General features: G+C 29.4%; 2 protein-coding genes across 4 annotated transcripts in view; one reads left to right on the forward strand and one right to left on the reverse strand.

Moving 5' to 3' along the window:
• The window catches only part of LOC107162947 (somatostatin receptor type 5-like), a 220,315-nt gene that overhangs the window by 155,579 nt on the left and 43,479 nt on the right, over nt 1–21,257 (forward strand). The window lies entirely within an intron of this gene.
• On the reverse strand, nt 158–4,329 carry LOC107162963 (uncharacterized). Its single transcript, XM_015510165.2, has 2 exons — nt 4,179–4,329; nt 158–2,197 (listed from the first exon to the last, which is right to left on the reverse strand). The coding sequence occupies exons 1-2, from the start codon at nt 4,200–4,202 to the stop codon at nt 434–436; spliced, it is 1,788 nt and encodes a 595-aa protein (XP_015365651.2). The 5' UTR covers nt 4,203–4,329; the 3' UTR covers nt 158–433.

A 21,257-nucleotide genomic window follows, 5' to 3' on the forward strand; every position in this document is an offset into this window, starting at 1 on the left:
TTTTTATAACTTATGAGAGCACTGCGTATTGAAATATTCATACACATTATTGTTTACCGCCATACAGGGAACTAGTTGTAATATGTTCATTTTTATCTTCAGTTTGACGTAGGCAGATACTTATTTTAAAGACGTAAATAATACTTACAAAAATGGCTTCGATAAAAACTCATCATAACTATATTGATAATAACAGTACGTATAGTAAGGTACAATATTACAATATCGTAATATATTTTTACACATCAAATTGAATACAGAAAACTCGTTAGGTATATCAAAATACGATACCTATCTTACACGATTATTATGATAATGCATTTTATATATTTTACAGTTGAGGACATGTTATTTATATTATTATTAGTTAACCTAACCTATGGTATACGCGATTACACGAATGAACTAAAATAATATATAATTATAGTATACATCAATGGCCGTTTTTGCCTTTGGGTGCTGTGGTGGACAGCTGGACGTGAGTCTCGCTTAGATTTGTGCTGTCGACGGACGCGTCGTTGTACTCTGTACTGTAACCGCCCCGGAGCATCAGTTCGTCGGCGCTTTCGTCGGACGTCTCTGGATCTAAGTCTACTGCGCCGGACATGGAGGCTGCGGCGGTGGCGGCTTCAGATGTCACCTCAGCCTCGATTAGTTCCCGTTGTTCCGGCGTCATAATACCATCGCCGTCGTCGTAGTGTTCGGTGGAGGCAGCTTCGGCGATGGTGGAGACAGCTGCTGCGGCGGTCGACGGCGGTGTCGGCGTCTGCTGGTCTCCTCGTCCGTACCTTCGGTGCACGTATCCGGAAGTGTCACCTCCGCCGCCGCCTCCGCCGCCAAACTCTTCGCCCGGCGATGGCAGAACGCCACCCACCCCGCCACCACCGTGCCCGGCTCCGTAATCTCCGCCACCACCGCCGTGCGGCTCTTCGCGATTCTTGTACTTGATAAAGTAGACTTCGGGCTTGAGCGGCTGCGTGACCGGCGGTGGCGGTATGTGTATGGGCGGCGCTTCTTCCTGCTTGGGGTGGAGCACGTAGATGAGCGTCTTGTCCGCGGGCTGTGGCGGCGGCGGTGGTATGATGGGTGCGGTGGGTGATGGCGCGGTGGGTGACTTTATGAACACTATCTGATAGTTCTTCTTGGGCGGCACGTTGGGCAGGATTACGCGTTGTTTTCGTGGCGGATCGTCATCGGGAGGTGCCACATGCACGTATATCGACTTGTGAATGACTGGAGCCAGGTTGTGCGGTGCATAATCGTAACCGCCTGAACCGTAACCCGAAGCTCCACCACCACCACCAGCACCAGCACCACCACCACCGCCGCCTCCATAACCGGCCAAAGGGGAGTCTTGGCCGAAACCAGTCGGATCAAACGACGGCGTCATGTGCTGCTGGTGACCGCCACTCGAACCACCGTCGAATAGAGACGAGTGATGGAGTTGCGCCGACGGTCCGGTAAACGGCGACGACGATTGGTGTTGTGGCGAAGTGGAGAATGGCGACGAAGGTGATGGCATGGTCGGCGCGCCGGTTGACCGGAACTCAACGGACGGCACAAAGTCTGTGAATCCGGTAGTGTCAAAGTTGATGTTTTCACTGCCACCTCCACCTCCGCCTCCACCTCCCAATGACTGGTAGAAATTATCTGACTGATCTGTATAGCCACCACCTCCACTCCCGCCAGAGCTTCCCGAAGACGAAGGCCCGAACCCGAAATGATCGACAGCTCCCTGTCCCCGACCTTGGTGGTAGTACTGATGTGAATGGTGCTGTGGCTGCGACTGCGGGGAATGCTGCTGCTGCTGCTGCTGCTGTGGCAGTTGTTGCTGATTATGTTGCAATTGCTGTTGGTGCTGCGGGTGTTGGTGTTGGTGGTGGTGATGTTGCTGCTGCTGCTGCTGCGGCTGCTGGTTCCGGGGGTGTTTGTAGTGCTGTAGATGTTGGTGCATGAAGTATGGTCTGGAACTGGAGGTCTCGAGCCCTAGATCCGAAGTACTGACCGGAACTATGAACCGCTTCAGCTGTCGGTCGCTAGAGCCGCGATCCACGTGCGTCGCCTCCAAAGCACTGTCATCGTTGTATAGCGACTTTTTCGTTTCCTCGTAAGACGCGGCTGCTGTTTCCTCTTCGACCGACGACGACGACAAATCACATCTGACGCACACCACCGTGAAACAAGCAACCGCGGACAGCTGTCAAAAACGTGTGATATTACACTATATGTCATTAAAATAATATTTTTTATTTAATACGTCACGTGTTAACTGAAAAACCACGTCGTCGATGTCGTCTAAAAGGCAAAATAAAATATATTTTGATTATACCATCGCCCACCAAAACGAATCGTGTGATAACCGGTAACTCATCCCGTGTTCCTACCTCAAAATACCACAATTATTTCGATGTGATAAGCACCTACTGTTACGAATTACGCGTCTTTTAACGTGTGACGAAATGCTGTCATCGTTCCTAAAAATCCATTGGTAAAATATATGTTTATAACTTTATAAGCCACCTACATCACAATATTTACCTACACGTGTGAACTTAAATCATACTTAAAGTTAGCGCGTCGATATATGTTTAATCATCATTGATTAAGGCTTTAGAATGTCATGGTGTAACAGAAAGACCTGACAAAAAAAAAAATTACGCCAATCCATCGTATGACAAATTTTTTAAATATTATCTGATAAATAAATCTAAGAAATATACTCATATTAACAAATTCTCAAAAATCATATTATTTAAATGTTATTGCGTTCCAAATCAATTTAACCAAAAAATTATAAAAAATAAACTACTTGACTAATCTTTTTACCATCAAAATTGTTCTTATAATCAGATTCACAAATAGGCTATTTTGAATTTATCTAACTTATTTTTCATCAAATTAATTTTTTTTTCAGAAGTCCGTACTAAAAAATAAAACATAAAAAAAATGTATTATACGCGTGTAGTGCTAGGTTCACTTAATGAACAAAAAAATATTAATATTAACATTAATATGAAAAAAAGTTAGTCCAAAATTCATTTCTATCTGTTACACCTTGTATATATGAATGACTATATTATTATGTGTTTGTATCTGTTATGAATTATTCTGGTCAAACGTTCTACATATTCTCGCTGGACAGAAATTATCAGATATTATACTGTACGACTTTTTACCAAAAATAACTAAGATAAATCTAAAATTATGATACATAATAAGACGTTTTTAATGGTATCTATACTAAAGTAATTTTCATTCGTGGTCGCACAATATTACCTTATTAGTGTGTGTTATGAACATGCAATAGAGACTGCAATATTATATTTTATTTTTAATATTTAATTACTTTGGAAGCAAAACTCAACATGGCGAAATTCGCCAACAATTTAAAAAAAAAATGTATTTCCCAATGGTGCCATATCAGTTCAAGATCCTCATCTTTGAGATTTAACAAAACATCTGCTAGATTAGATTAATAAAAATAAAAGAATGAAAATATAGTTATTTTTTTAAATTTTACTATTATTTTGTTTACCACGTCGAAGAGATTGTAAGTTGATAAAAATACATTCACCCAATAATAACAATAATATAATAATAAAACTCGTGCAAAAAAGGAAATATGTAAATTATTCCAAATAAATTATCCGACGGTATTCTCAAAAATACGTCAAACAATATAACGTCAACATATTTTATAGTAACCAACAAACAGCAAAGAATGCAATGAATGCGATAAATGTCTGTGAGCATTGTACGGACGGGACGTAAAAACAAAACACACTAACAAGTTACAGCTAGACAACATCCCCATTGTTAAAAACGTTGGGATAGTTTCTATAGCACGGGATTTCTTTTTTCCAATCGTAGAAAACGAGAGTATTTTTCTATTTTCATTCTGTTCGGTTGTTCGTTTCACATTGTGCTAGGAATTTTATACACACAATAAAATATATATATATATATATCAAGCAGAAAAACCAAAGTCGTATGCTCAAAAATATATTTCGAAGATATTTTACGAAAACACTAAATCGTATAAAATGCGCAATGATTTTTCCAACATGACTTCGGGTTCGTCTTTCCGAATGATTTTGGTTTCCAAAACACGCACACAAATTATAAATTAAACAAATTAAATAAGATAAACGAAAAGGTGATGGAAATTCCATTCTTACCGAGTAAAAATACTTGACGCCCATTTGTGTCGGGTTTCACGACAAATAGTAGATATTATGGTTGGCGTCTTCCACCGTATGAAACATGTCCGAACTTATGACCGTAGTTAACGTGACCAAACTAAACGTGAAAATGTTTGACTGTGGACGCGGTCTGGTTTTCCGGCTTAGTGGAAAACTCGTGATGGAGGGGAAGCGTACGGAGGTAGATGTATAGAAATACGGAGAACGACTGCAAGAGAAGGAGAAGTAGACTTTCTTAAACGGCGTAAAGGGCATTCGAATAATATAATGCGTGTGGGCACTACTTTTCTGGTATATATATTACAACAAATATATTATTTTTATAATAATCATAATGAAACGGGGAAAAAATAATAAATAACACAATGATTATAGCTTTTCTGTGATTAGGTTATTATCCATCAATTTATGGCAATAATTAGTATAGACATCTAATAAAAGACATTAATAGCCTAATCCAAAAGACGCTAAACCGGAAAAATAATAACCATTGCATTTTTACAACCCTTATAAGATTTACTAATGATTTTCTAACCTTTTGTATTTTATTTTCTGTTCACAGGTAAGATATAATAATGCAATTTCGACCAACGTAATAATATTATCACACTTCTTGTAAATCAGGTAATTCGAGTATACCGTTATTATATTATTTAAATTTAAATTTAAATTGTTTAAAAGCCAAACTTTTTCTTCTTTTTAAACGTATACCTACCTACTACATCCGAAACCTTTTTTTTTTTTTAATCTAAAAACTCATCTCGGCAGTTTCAGTATCAGCTGTTAACATTTCTGATCTAATTTTCGACCAAGATCTGATATTTTATCCATATCATTAAATATCTCAAAAGCTTCATCAGACGCTTATAGATAGGTTAGTGTGCACTTCTAAATCGGCAATATAGTATTATAAAAATAATATGGTATATTATTTTCTCGTAAACTAACACACTACACACAATAGTTCTACAGATCAGTTCAATGGGATAAAAATCATATCGAAATACCGTCTTTTAGATGATTCGTGTTAATTCGTTAAAACGCCATTAAGGCCGAGGCGTTTGTGTGTAATGGCACGAATCCAAAACGCGACAACACGCACCCTTTCACCGCGGTTCGTTTCAAAGTTTTCCAGATTTGTTCTTCTCCAATGACTTTCCATAATAATTTTGCTCGCGATGAGTCTTAAACAACAATTGCAGCCTCGTCATAATGTAGCAGCAGTTAAACATTATAGTATAATCGTGCGGAAAAAATAATTCAATAGTAATAATTATTTCGGTTTAACCAAATTTCAAAATTTCGAAAAAAAAGTTATTAAGTATTTGATAATTTATAATAGATATATAAGACAATTTAGTACACCATTCTAAGTTGATTTAATTGTTCAACTACTACTAAACGAATAACTAAAGTAATGAAGGGAAAAATAAATAATTAAAACATTTATTTTGTGAACAACAAAATAAAACCTTTTCATTTGAAATCTTTTATATTCTATTTATAAACGACTCTGTATTGGATATACATTATACAATATGAACAAAATATTTTCAGTGTTAATTTATTTAATTCAATGATCGGCGATAAATTAAACAAAATCGTGATGTTAATTTGGTTTTGAATTTTGATACTTACTGACCATTGCTCATTTTAAATTAAAATAAAATCCTGTCACTTTCGGTCTACGATTATAGTATATTATTTTGTATATCTGTTAATGTATATTAATGCAATAATGCCGATTCTTTCCTTCTCCACAGTTTAAAATCCTTGCTCAGCGTCTACGATCAATAACTCGACTTTTGGTTATTCGACCAATGTAAAATATATTAAAGAATATACGTTGTATGTAAAATTGTAAAAAAAATACCAATAATTCACATTTGAAAATTTACATTAGTTGAATAAAATCCAAATTTTTTAACGATTCTCTTGCTAAACATTTGAAAATGTAGTCAACCACCATCAGAACAAAAAAATCAAATTAAAGACAAATTTAAAATATATCATATTATAATAACGGTATATTATCACGATTCAAAATACTAAGAAAACATCTACCTTAGAAAAACAACTGTACAAAGTGTATAAAATACTTTAAATTTACAATAATCTACGTATTGCCTAAGTTTAAAAACAATATATTAGTATCTAATTAAAAAACCAACTGACATGAAAAAACAAAACCGTTATTCATACTTATATGATATGTATTATTATTATAAATATGATTTTATATAACCTAATTAATAAATTGATGATTAAAAGTTTTACAAATTCGGCAAATACAAAAATAACCATAAATTTTAGAACGTTTCAAAATTTAAAATAACATATTATGTACCTTGTGTTAGGTCAACTATGACGCCTAAAGCTTTGTAAAGCTTCGTAGACTGAAATTAATTTATTCCTGTGTGTCAAATGTGTATACAAAGCAATAAAAAAAAACATGTGAAAAATACCTTTTTATTTTTAATAATAAATCAGTGAGATATTACAATTATTATCAAGCTATAATTCCATTATCATATCTCATTTTTTATTGCGGTCGATTTTTTTTAAATATGATTAACACTCACTCTTCGTAAAACAATTTAATTAATTATGTATGAATAAATACTGTACCTAATTTATATATTGATCAACTATGTTAAAGTTAAAAAATTAAGTTACATTGTAATGTTCAAAGACAAGATTTTATAAAATTAAAAACTACTTTAATTGTCCCGTGAAAAGTTATTGGCACGTTTTCTAAAATCCAATCTCATTTCTAATTTGTTCGCTCTTTTCCCCTTGTACGAAGTGATCACATTTCGAATGTAATAATATACAACAAACATAAAGTTTTCTGTAGTATCTTCATCAATTGCATGCTATTTATCTTCCTACTTTTTAATTTATATATTGATGATCAATAAATTATCAGAATTTAATAGGTACTATAAAATATCACTTCACGTTTAATTAAAATGTTAGTTTCGAGAACATGGTAAAATTTAAGAAAACCAACGCAAACTCAAAAAAATATTTTCTGTTATTAAAATGAATCTCCATTAACCAATATTTAACTTTTTTTTCTTCTTGTTAGAACCGAGAGCAGAGGAGGATGAGAAAATGTATTTTCAAGATAATGCAAAAACAATTTGTCTTTTATAATTTATAACTAATAATAATAATACCGACCCAAACAATCATTCAACAGCCAGATAATATTAAGTTTAATATTTTTACATTGATGTAGGTATATTCTACCAATAAGCTATACCTAATACAATTGTTTGTTAGAAAAAATGAGTTTGTTCAATAACGTTAACAAAAATATATACATATTATTACATTAAAAAAAAACCTATAAATTGAATTGCTTATATAATTCATGTTACGAATATAACAATCGCCACAAAGAAAAACTAATAACAATCGGATAATCACCCTACCTGCTGTGACGAAAACGATTTCAATAATGCAATACATTTTTATCATCATAGGCGAAACTAAGGCCTGAGCCTTATGTCACAACGTAGGTAATCCACATATACTTTCATTGAAATAATTATCAGCTGATTAGTTTCTTTAAATTGAATGATTCTTATTTACTGATTGAATATCGTCCAAGACTATCAATGGATTCTGTAACGTTAACATAATAGTCAATAGGGCAAATAGTATATTATCCTTATAGTTTAATAATGTAACTTGAAAAAATTTTGTGTGATTATAATCATGACAGGCTACTCTAAAAAAAAAATATTTTTATTAAATACCTTGCATAATATTATTATCCTATGGTTTTCGTTCTTTTATACAGCCACTTTGTCGAAGTTTCTCAGATTCACTAATGTAAAAATATAGATTACCTGAAAGACCTGACAAAAAAAAAAAAAAAAAATATGCTAATCTAATATATAACAAAAGTTTTTAATATTATATGATGAGTAAATAATTCAAGAAATACATTTACGTGTACAAATTTTCGTGTTAGCACACAAAAATAACATATTAATGCTATAGAATATAGATAACTAGTGTATAATTTAGAAAAAAAAACGTATTGAATCCAAATGTGTATTAATTCTTCTTTGATGACTTTCATTATTCGTGCTATAGTAAAAACCCTTTTTTAAATATTCAAATGCAGACATATTACTATATGCGTTTATTTACCTTTTTAATATTTTTGATGTTTGAGCAAAGGGAAGTTCAACTGCAGTAATAGTTGACTATCACGGTTTCGTTACACTTATTATTATACTTTTACATAGTCGAAATGTTCATACATTCATAATAATGTAGGATTACTTATTCACGTTTATACGTGAATCGTGTGCAAGTATTATTAGAGAACAAAACGAGGTCGTATTATCGTTAATGTTTCGCATATTATGTGCGTTTGAATTTCGTTCGAAGTATCTAAGTACGTTGAACACATGATATTATAAAATACCGAGTTTTACGTAATTTTAGTATAATATAATTTGAGTGGGTAGTAATAATAGGTATAAGATTATCTAGTTTGTAGCACACCGAAATGTGGTGTATTGTACTGCCGCCGCTCGTCCTGTTTTATACGTAATATTATGCACTCATATTTGCATTATTTTGTATACGAATACCATGCAATTCACTGCAATTGTAATAATAATGTTATGTAGGTGATTCGAATTAATTTCGACACGTCATCTGAGTGCTTATGCTGCAACTCAGCAGGCAATTGCACTTAAACAATTCACGTATTTTGTTGAAACACTATACTCGAGACGATTAAATTATCAATATGACGCGTTATATGCCATCATGCGCCTATATATAGTGATGTAATATAATAATAAATAGTTTGAATTCCGTAAAATAATTATTGTATAATATTATGCAGGTATAGCTTGTATACCGGGTGATTCTTTTATCATTGAACACTCATCATTTCAAAAATTATTTATGTTTTTGAAAATATTTTTTTACATAGTTTCAAGTTGTTAAAAAACCAACGTTTTTATTAAAAAATTATATTTTTAAATATTTTTTATTATTATCATTTTTTAAGTTTCTTGCTTTTTTGAATGACAATAACATAGAGTTTTAATTTCATATTCCAAAGCATAATATTTTTTTAAGTATTTTGATTCATAAAAATCGAATTGAGGATGAGTATTTTATGAGGTTATTAGTATATAAAGTTTAGATAAGCGGAGTAGTGGACAAACATTTTGCGGAGTAACCCCGTACCACTCCACTCTGCCAATCTAAACTTTAAATACTTATAACTCATAAACTACTCGTCCTAAATTCAATTTTTATGAATCAAAATACTTAGAAAAATACTCTAATTTGGAATATGAAATTAAAACTATATGTTGTCATTCAAAAAAGTAAAAAACTTAAAAAATGATAAGGATAAAAAATATTTTAAAATAATTTTTTTTACTAAAACCATTGGTTTTTGAACAACTTGAAACTATGTAAAAAAATATTTTAAAAACATTAGTAATTTTTGAAATAATGAGTGTTCAATGATAAAAGAATCACCCGGTATAGAGTATAATAATATGAAGTGTCATGTGCGCATACCTACATAGTGATAATAATTTACAGAAAATGTGCTATTACACTGTCGCGTGTCGCCGTTTTCCGTGCGAACCATGTGGTTAAGGGGTTACCGTAATATACCAAATAGTTGAAAATATTCGACCACTTCGCCGCGTGGTGGTCAGGCATGCCAGGCGTGGTTATATTAATGACAAACGAAACCGTAGTTTTACAAAAACAACATTATTAGATTTCATTTGGTGGCGAGTATAACAACAAGAAATCTCTTAACACGGTTATGGTGGAATAGTAAATATAATATTATGGTATCGATCAGTATAGTATACAGTAGGTTACCGCGTTATACCGCTGCAGCACACGCGCGGTTTATTACGGTCAGACGACAATGTTTTGACACTTTGGTATTGCGTTTTATACAATATAATATATATATATATATACAATTACGACTGTAGACTATGACTTATGGGCACGGATAACCGTCGAAATTGAATCTGTTAAAGTCGGTGGTGGTGGCGGTGGCTTAATACCGTTAAGTACCGTCAAACAAAATACACGCTGCAACTCGCGCGCAGTTTATTTAATTGATTAAAAACCAACGATCGCCGCCTGCGATTCGGTGATTCTACGACTGAAGATTTGTCACGTTTACGTTCAGTCGTTTATATAATGTGTATTAATGTAATATATTATACTATAATGTTTATGTATAACATGTCAAAAAACTTAGTTAATTACCAATCGGTGTAATACGCTTCCGATTTTGTCCGTTTGTACAGTTCGCGTGACTGAAAGCTGCAGCTTACTTGACGTATAATAATATTATATCGACTTATCTACAGAATACGATCAAATATTATTATATTGAAATCATTATAAATTAATAACGGTTTTTATGATTATATTTTTAGACTCGTGTGTGATTGTCACTCACACCGATCATGTTGTACAATAATAATAATAATATTCGTACACACATTTATAGTTTACAAGTATAAACACATAGGTAGGTACAATGAAATTCGTAGGCACATATAATATAATATTGTAAGCCGTAAAATCAAAAACAGAATATCTTGCAATTTTTTGTCAATGTATGACTGAAAAACATTGATTTTATAAATAATAATTGATATATCATATATGAGCGTTGTGAAATGAGGTCTTAAAGATATAAACGTTCAATCGTAAAACTGCGCATACCGCCGTACTTCATATTATCTTAACGGTATTGGCTACTTAAAGAAGATGATAGTCATTAACTTAGAGAGTACGAAATTAGGAGGATAGTATAGTCTTAGTGCATGTCACATATTACAATTAATACGACAGTTTGAAATCATTTTAAAAATAATTATCATTCCGAAACCATCAATTATTTTTGATTAGCTTATAAATTATAAGTTATAATTTATTATTGTATAAATCAAATTTATAACAAATTGTATTGGGATATATTAAACATTATACACAGATGATAATCAGATAGATAGGCCATTAGAAAAAAAAAGAAACACGAAATGTTTTCTTTACCTTTATTTTACTACTAAATAAAACGATATTCAGAAGAAAGTTACATCAATATCTTATTTAAAGGATTATATTAATGTTATGATATCAAAATAAGCCGGTACTTAATACATCAAATTTCATCATGACTTAAGATTCACAATTATCATTGTATTTTCAAACAGATATTCATGTTATAACTGTAGGTATTATGAATAGTAAGTATTCATTCTATATTATTGATGCAACTGTTTAAATTTAGTTTGGTACAATTATATTTTTGTAGTTACAAAATAATTTAACTTAAAACGTTTAGACTGATTACATCTGTCATAAAAAAATAATAATTGTTCTTAACTATTGAGAATAAATTAATAAAATACAAGTTAGATTCAAATGACTTACATGAACAATAATGATATATGATTCTTTATATCGCATGTAAAATCAATAGTTTTAATGAAATTTAGTCAATAATTTAATGTTAACTGTTCCACATGAAAGATTCAACTTAAATCATCTGAGTCCAGATCCTCCCATTGTAATCTGAAAAGTAAAATCTATGGTTTAATATAATATATGGTTAGGTTTTGTTATTTATCGTCATTCAAATAAATATCCAGTAAACTTAATTTAAAAACAATAACTTTTTGTATGTATTTAGGTATTTAATACATATTTTGATACTCCACTTGTGATGGTTTCTCCAAGAAACCATGATATTTTATATTTCATGATTTATTTCTATATTAAATTTGAAAACAAGGCTATTGAAGGATCAAAAATAAGGCATTATTTTTATCGGAACAAAAATGTGTATTGTTTGTAACAATGTGTGCTATGTAAACTAAAATGTGTCATTAGGCTGTCACAAATCACAATTTATAATATTTATATAAATAATAGATTACACATTTAAATGTTAAATGTTAACACTGTTATCCTTCTGAACTTTTTTAACGTATTTTAAATTATTTATCAAATATAATACTATTATGTAATTCTTATACATATAAAAGTAATGGAACCATCTTAGATTGAACTAATGAAATGAAACTTAAATTACCCATAACAATTAAAATAAACTTTAAAAGAATACCATCATACAAAAATTAACGTGTAATAAATATAGGTAATATAATTAGGCAAACAAAATTATTCCGCATTACACAATATTTAAAATTCAATCAATAATAATTTTCTAAAATTAGGGTCTTATGAATTTAATTGCAATCACCTTGTAAAGCATTTTTTTAACGTTACATTTCTGGCTTTTAGACATCTATAAAAATGCATATTCCTGCCATAATGAGACATCATTCTTTTAACGGATGTTTTATATTGTTCTCCGTATCAAGTTTTTATATATAAATAAATAAACACCAATGTATTAGTATATCCATATGTTATAGATATGTTAAATATTTGAGAAAAACTCCAATCTTGTTCGACATAATAGATATTTCCCAACGGATAACTTTATAGTATTCAATAACCCTTAAATGTATTTCATTACTAAACATAGAATATTATAAATGTTACATGAACTTTTCACATTAGAATAAAAATTGTTTGTTGATTAAATTAATGGTAATATCTCGAAATCACAAACATCCATGAAATCGTGTTAAATTTTAAGAATAAAACGAAAGTTGTGTTATCTTGTTTTGTAAGGAAAAAAAATTATTTAATATTGTGACATTTTAATTGATTTATAACAATTCTTATTAAATTTTTATAATTGACTGAATAAATACAACATTTTCATTTTCGGTTAACTTGTATTTGTAATACCAGCTACCTCTGTAATATTTATAAAATTAATCAAAGTTAAATATAAGTTATTGCTTTTATTTATTTATTAATTTTTATGAAGTTATTAAATGTAATACCTAGCATTAAATTTTGATCCAATTTTATTGATTCTTTTTATAAAAGTCAAAATAATTATTATTTCTACCGCAGCATAATGGTATAAGCCAAATTTAAATATTCGGAAAATCGTAAATAAAATCTAAAAATAATATTTTAAAATTAATAATACTTAAATATTTAATATTGAAATAATCGGTAATTCTTAATTCCTGTCCACGATTAAATAAAAATCGACAAATATTTGATTAATCTTTCAGCTAGGTAGAAATAATTTGTTTAGGTATTATCACTTCGTTATTATATCAATAAGTTGAAAAAAATCATCAAATTTAATAATACTTTTTATTTTACTCATTGATTACAACAATTATTGTACAATTCCATAATTAAACTTCGTATTTTATATAATTGACAATTTATCTTATATGTGCCACTGTCTTAAACCTAAAAATAAAATAATATTGATTTATTGTTATTTCCAGATATTTATTTCATAACAAGTAGTATACAACGATCAAATTATTTCTATATATTAATTGCAATAAAAATATAAGAAATTATAATTTAACCATGTATGTGTTTGATGACACTCAACTCTCACTAATGTCCAAATAGAGATTTATTTTATTTTTTATTTGAATGAATTTAATTATTAAATTTTAAAGTCCATACGTCATGGAACTAACATATGATCAAAATATTATTAAATATGTAGTGCTTTTACTTTATTTGTATATCTTTGGGTATTTATTAAAAAAATTTTTTACCATCGGAACATTTTTAAAACTATTACCTTTTACAGCACAGTCTGCGTTTAATTTTCAACATAATATAAGCATCACAAATAATGCATAAATTTCAATTTTCAATACCAATAACTATAACTTCTTTGTTCTATGAAATAAAATCGTAAAAATGTCTGTACACGTTTTACTAATCTATAGATTTGATAATATGTTACTAAATAGATATTGAAAAATTAATATTATAGCCATATTTTTAGATTATTAAAAATAAATTGTGCAATATCTATGCAAGTTCATTTTAAAGATCCATTTAATATTTGTAGTAAAATATGAATATTGTAAATTCAATATTAAATACACATTTTTGCCTGGCCAAATAAAATTGCTGGGATATTACATTGGCATTAGAAAATTTCAATACAATTCACATTCAATATTTATACAATTTCATGATTGAATAATTAACATTTATATAATCTTACACGAGTGGTTAACGGTTGTCTTATAAGATGAAATAATAAGTTATCATATTATTACGATTTAAAATTATTTCATCGAATTTTAAAAATGATTCTACATATCTGCTTATTAAAGTTTTTCAAAATCGTACAACTTCGAAATATAATTCCCGACCAATCCCCAATCGAATGATATGCCCCATTAAGTTATTGAAATTTGAAAGACATTTACTACAGTAAAGAGCGTTCTACACACAAAAAAAACACTATGTTAAACCAACTTTGCTCAGGACCTGAAATTTAAGTTTAAAATAAAATACTCATAATAAACTCAGTTTATTATAAATTTTAAATATTTTTACATATAAAATATTTAGTGCAGCTGACGTCAGTATTTTAATAAGCATTTTTCATTTCAATTTTTTATACTAAATTTAAAGCATTCCTTTTTAATGAGACATTAAACAAAATAACCAGAGTAAAAATTAAATGTTATTATTATTATTATTATTTTTTTTTTTTATTCCATTTAAATATTGTACATACCTTGCCTATTTATGTATCATAAAATTATAAAAATATTTATATTACAATTATATTCTTTCAGTTTTGGTGTAGCCAAAATGAAATCATTACAGTCATGCATACAATTAATTTCATATTTATATTAGTATGTTAAAGCATTAAAGAATAATTTAAGCTCGTACATTTTAGCTTTAAACTTTATTATTATTATTATTATTATTATTATTATTAAAATTATGATGTACGTTCTATTTTATTATCTAATCGTTATTATTTACACACTCAACTTAGAGATATGTAAAGGTGAATCATAAATCGTACTGATAGCAAAGTAGAGATTTAGTGAATAATGTTATGCGTTTTGGTCATCCTAACTTTATTGTAATTTGTGTTATCCTGTTCATGAGTATATGTATATGAATTTAGGTATTTGTTACTAATATTATAATCACGTACAAGTATAATATATACTACTGATTTATTTGTTATTTGTGCGACTCGTTAGTCGTTAAGTTTCAACGTATTATTAAACATACAATTATAGTATTATAATCAAAGAAACATTTGTTTTGTATATTTTGGTACACGGGTAATAACTTTCATCATCTTGTATTGATCCTATAAAATAATATAAATTTCATTTTTATTACTATAAAACCTTCATATAAATACTAAAGCTCAATTTTTTTCACGAAAACTATTGATACTTTATCACATTTTTGCATATTAATTTAATGAAATAAATATCCTACTGTTTTATGCGTGTTTTCCCCATGGTTTTTTTTTTATAGTACTTTGTCACATTTTGGGATTTTAAAGAAATAAAATACAAAATAATAGACACAAATTAAATGACATGTTACTTATAATAATTAATAAAATTGTAGGAGTTGTAGGTATTCATTTAAATAACATCACCACCGAATGCGCTAAAATATTTAATTTTGTTAAAAAAATATATATATATCTTGTAATTCTTCAACACTATATTATATTATTCGTTGCGTGCCATTTCACGTAAGCATTGATCGGTGTTAAATTATGTTCAACGAGCATCCATAGCCAAAAACGTTGAACATTTATAATAAAAGCTTTGATGTAGTCGAACAATAGTGTCCGTAAATCATTTCGATTTTGCACTATATATATCCGATACAATATTTGCACACTTCACGAGTACTTGTACACACGAAGAAAAAGTGTAAAACCGAACAAGCGCCCTTCACACATCGACAAGAACACACATTCAACGCTTCAAACTTTTCGTACGAATGCTTATCCGTGATACTATTATTGAAAAAGTAATAATACTATATTTTTGTAACTTAAAAAATAAATAGGTATTATACTTCTACATCTAATAAGATGATCAACCATGTTTTACGCATAATTTTGTCAGCTTATTTGTATTAATAAAATAATTCATCGATAACGCATAATAATATCTTATACAATTTGTAATGGGATTTATTATTTTCTGCTGCAGATATTATATGTGCTCATCACACAAAGAAAGAAAAAAATATAATTTCTCATCATCTACATAATAGTATTATCTCAATTGCTTTTGTTAGTTAAATCGAGTTTATATTAAATATGGTGAAAAAAAACCTATTGTGTTCAATAACAATATATAGATTATAGGTACATTAGTTTATTATGTAAAATGAGCACTGACCGCGACTAATCGCACTGTAACTATAAAATAGCTGTCTGGGTGACTTATTGTTATTGGTCTGAATTTTACCTATGCATCAATAAATCTGCGTGGATATATATATATATATATTGTATTACATGTGATTTAGAACGTTTTCAATAATGCAAAAAATGTCAGGATTTTTTACCGGTTTTAATTTAAAAAATAATTTAAAATCTCATTAAAACATAGTATTTCCACGTTTATCTAGACTGACATAACACCACGAGATACTATAAATATTTAAACAAAAATCTTGTTTTAATATTCCACCATGATCAGATACGCGTGTAAATTAAAAGTAACCTCCTGCAAATCATCGTTGTGGAAATTTCAGATGACCTGTACGGATATTATGTTATAGTTGTGTTGTTTTATGTATAATTATATAATGATAAACATACGAGTGTCATGGTGAATGCCTAAGGAATACGCAAGTTACTTACCTACTATAGTCATAATATAACACAACATCTTGTAACCTATACCTGAAAATTTTCTAAAATAAACAATCATCGACGCTTTTTACTTTACGCAATTCTAGAATTAAAAACGTGCGGTAGAACAATCGAAATCTCGACGAGCTGTTCCTATAGGCGCCTATCACTGGTACCCACAGTGTTTTTTTTCATAGACTCTTCACAATAATACAGAATATTATGTATAATACGTATCGGGAAATTCATGAGAACGAGACGTGACACTATACAAATTATGTAGGAAGCTGGTGTTCCGTTTTTACGGTGATGTTATTTAAGGTATTCGGTGTCTGCAGTGGTGTTTTTTAGTGGCTAGTGCATAAGACAACAACGAAAATCGTAATGATAATAATAATAATAATAGTTGTTGCACTCAGATAATTGGAATGTGTTCTAGCAGACGTACTGCAGGTAGGCGCGTTTGCTCGAATCGTGATAATTGTGATGGAATAAGACTGCGAGTGGTGTAACGAAACGGTTTTGGCAATTGTTTCGAATGTCACATAGGTCTAACGGAATTTCGTGACAGGTTTATTATCATTAGATCAATAACTTAACTGGTAATCATTCTGTTGATACCATTATAACATAATATGTGTTATCAGTATATTTTATATTAATTGATGAATCTTTGATTGTACAGAATTTTACACGATCGTGTACTAATTAGTCGTCTCGGATTGGAGTAATAATCCTTATGTGGTTTAAGTTTTTTATATTTTATGGTCATTAATCATTATTGAATCCAACGAACGTCGATTTAGCAAAATGTCAACTTAATATATGGTGCTATATATCCATTACGTATTATATTATATATAAATCCTTATATATTGTATCGTAATTATATCAGTTGATTATGTAATAACTTAAGAACTTTAATCGTCAAAAATATTAACTACTAACTTAATATTGTAGGAAATCTTTCTAAAGCTATAAATACCATAATGGACGAATGAGTAACCTACACGTACCTATATTTTATCGTTCAAACATTATTCCCGAAAAAAGATTATAATATTTTACGGAAATATTACACGAGATGTATAAATTGCTATAATAAAGTTATATTAAGCACGGATAGGATAAATGTTTTAACCTTATATTCAGCTATGTTGATTATTTGTTTGCCTGAGTTAACACGTAGTTTACTCTAAATATGAATTAAAGTACTTCGTCCTCCGTTGCCGTTAAAATGAGATTTTTTTTATTGATTGCCAGTTTATTCTATGCTACAATAAAAATAAAAAGTCGTGTAATATATTAAAAAAAAATTTATATTAAACAAATGAAAATTGAAAAATTAAATATCTAACAATGAACAAATTAACAAATGAACAAGTAACACGATTAATAATAAATAAGGCAGTCGGAAGTATATATTATATACGCTAATAAACTATTTAAAAATGTTAATTTTCTTTAACATTCTGATTTACACGTTTACGTTCTATTGTATAATTAACACTGATACATTTTTACGTCATCACTAAAAAAATTGGGTTATAAAACAAAAATTTAAACAATTTTAAAGGTCAATATTATTGTATTAAAATTAAAATTTACTTTGGATTCACCTTAAAAATAATATAAGCCACATAAGTTGATAAAGTAATTATTTGTTAGGTATATTCTTCTATATAAAAAAAAAAAATGTACTTTTGAATGAGATGATTACTTAGATAATCGAAAATATTAATAATGAGAAAATATTTTTCTCATTATATAGAACAAGTAAGCTGGAGAATTTCAAACGACACTTTTTGCCTCAATACACGCAAAGACGAAGAGCTTAGATGAAATATAGAACAGAATAATGGTGTCGTTTTATCATTGAACCCGACACCTGGTCTTTAGTGGAGTACCACTGCTAGCAACGACGACAAAAAAAAGCATCCTCTTTGAACACATGACTCTCTTAACAGGAAATTATATATCAGCACATTTCCTATAGAAAAAATTTGATGGATACAATGACCATACCAGACACAAATAATTACATTGATACATCAATATATCACTCTAGATTCTGAAATATGAGACATTTTATTTTAGCTTCAAAATAATAATTTTGAAGTTTATTACAAGTTATAAGCAACTGTGAAGGTATATTGTTTATAGGTTATAATGTATATTAGAAAGAAAAAAAAATGTTTTCATACTCATCATATACTCCACAAAGGCTACTTACGTTTTATGGATTAGTGAACGAGTTTGTGTCACCGTATCAATATGAATATAACGAACTTAATTCATTTTTATAGTAATATTTATATTATGTAGGTTGAACTTTTCATCCTTTGTATACTAATTAATACTATTAATTAAATTATAGAAATAAAAATGGATTAGTTATATAATAACTTTTAAATTACAAAAGGAAATGTTATTAACTATTTAATAAAAACTTTGTGATACATATACAAAGTAATAATACTTTTGACCCCTCTAGTACAAACTATAGATCCAATTAGCTGCCAGAAATTGGACTACATTCAAAGTTGAAGATCATTTCATCATTAGCATTATTTTCTGATCTAAAAAGTGATGTTCAACTGAAAAGAAATAATAATAAAAACTCAAATTTATTATTATTATTAAGAAATCGAATGAAACTACAGTATTAACATATTTAAATTCAATTCAATATAGTTAATTTTTAATAGTTCAGTGTTTTAAAAACATGTTTCATTAAAAAAATGGATCGACATAATAATTATATTAAAAGGTTGAATACATGGAATATTTATTATTTTAAGAGTTTGTTTAAAACATTAATATGACATTAAATATGATAATAATATACAACAGACAGTATATTAATATCATTAAAATTGAATAATTTAATGAAAATATAACGTATTAATAGACGATTTTTTATAAAATGACTGTTCTCCTTAACATATTTTTAATGGATTTAGGAATATTTCAAATTGATAACTTACTATAAATAATTTATATTATACGTTATATAGATATATAAGTATCAATGAAACAGATTTATAGCTTTAAGGATTACGTCTCATTTTTAAAGTTAATTATATAATTTATTCATAAAAACGAATATAATACAACGAAATAATTAACAATAAATTTATCTTAAAATGCATTACTAAAGAAACGGTTTGTATAAAATATGTTTTTGTTCTTAAATTAAAAAGTTGGAGCCTACATTTAAAATTAATCCGTATTGATCGAATTATAACGTACACGTTTCCAGGTTCGAAATTTGCGAAAATCGCTGCTTACTTATTGAAATCTATTTGTATTTCTTTTATGTTATTGTTGCTCTGCATATCGTCATAAAACCTAACTACGCAGCGAGTTGTAACCGGAATTGTACGGTGCAAGCGAAATTTTCCATTTCACATCATCGGTTCCGCAGACAATAATCCATACTTAATTAATATGAAATACAATTCTTTTTTTCCAACCGGGGAAAAACAAAACAGGTGTTCAGTTCCACACGTACGGATTGCGAAACTAAATAAAATTAAAAAGAGAAAAAATTAACTCGGGAATACACACGTATACAAAAATACTGCAGGTGTATATAGTTTTTCCCTGTCCGATTCAGTCACGTAGAAAGTGGAACGAATAATATTCATTCACGATAGGGTCGCATACTTTTTCGCTACCTATATGAGTTTTTTACATTTTTTAGCTTCTCTTGTGTGTGTGTGTGTACACATTTATAATACATGAACATGCTTTTTGCATGGCGGTTAGAGTCACGTACGAATCGGGAAGTGTGTAAAAATGTTTGTTGGATGTTTGGGTCACATATGCGAGCATATACAAATTAATATACTGGCGCCCCGTGAAACGTCATCAATTCCCTCCCCCACACCGATGTTGTGGCCACAGGTCTAAACTCGAAAGGTTTCGTTTTCATAAGCATATACTCTATTTACCTTAATTCCAGCGTCTTAAACGTAGTTACAAATATTATCGTTCAACTAAATTAAAATACCATCTACTATATACGGTATATATGTCACATCCACATAGTGAAATCAATCATATCATGAACTGGATATCCACATAGTGAAATTCATCCAGATCGTGAATTTTGACGAAAGTTCATTATATGGACATCCACTTCATGAGACGGACATCCATTTTATGAAATGGACAATACCTACCTATATTATTTACTTTGTATAATTATTATGAAACAAGATTATTATGTTATTTAGCAACAAATAATTATATAA

Source organism: Diuraphis noxia, unplaced genomic scaffold (assembly GCF_037042655.1).
Source record: "Diuraphis noxia isolate RWA-SAM2 unplaced genomic scaffold, SU_Dnox_SAM2 contig0005, whole genome shotgun sequence".
Taxonomy (NCBI): domain Eukaryota; kingdom Metazoa; phylum Arthropoda; class Insecta; order Hemiptera; family Aphididae; genus Diuraphis; species Diuraphis noxia.

What these genes read in the sequence shown, in the direction of transcription:
- LOC107162963 (XM_015510165.2), bottom strand. Translation starts at nt 4,202, where the DNA reads ATGGGCGTCAAGTATTTTTACTCG. An exon ending in GCGTCAAGTATTTTTACTCG is followed by an intron (nt 2,198 to 4,178) that starts GTAAGAATGGAA and finishes CGTTTTTGACAG; the next exon opens with CTGTCCGCGGTTGCTTGTTT.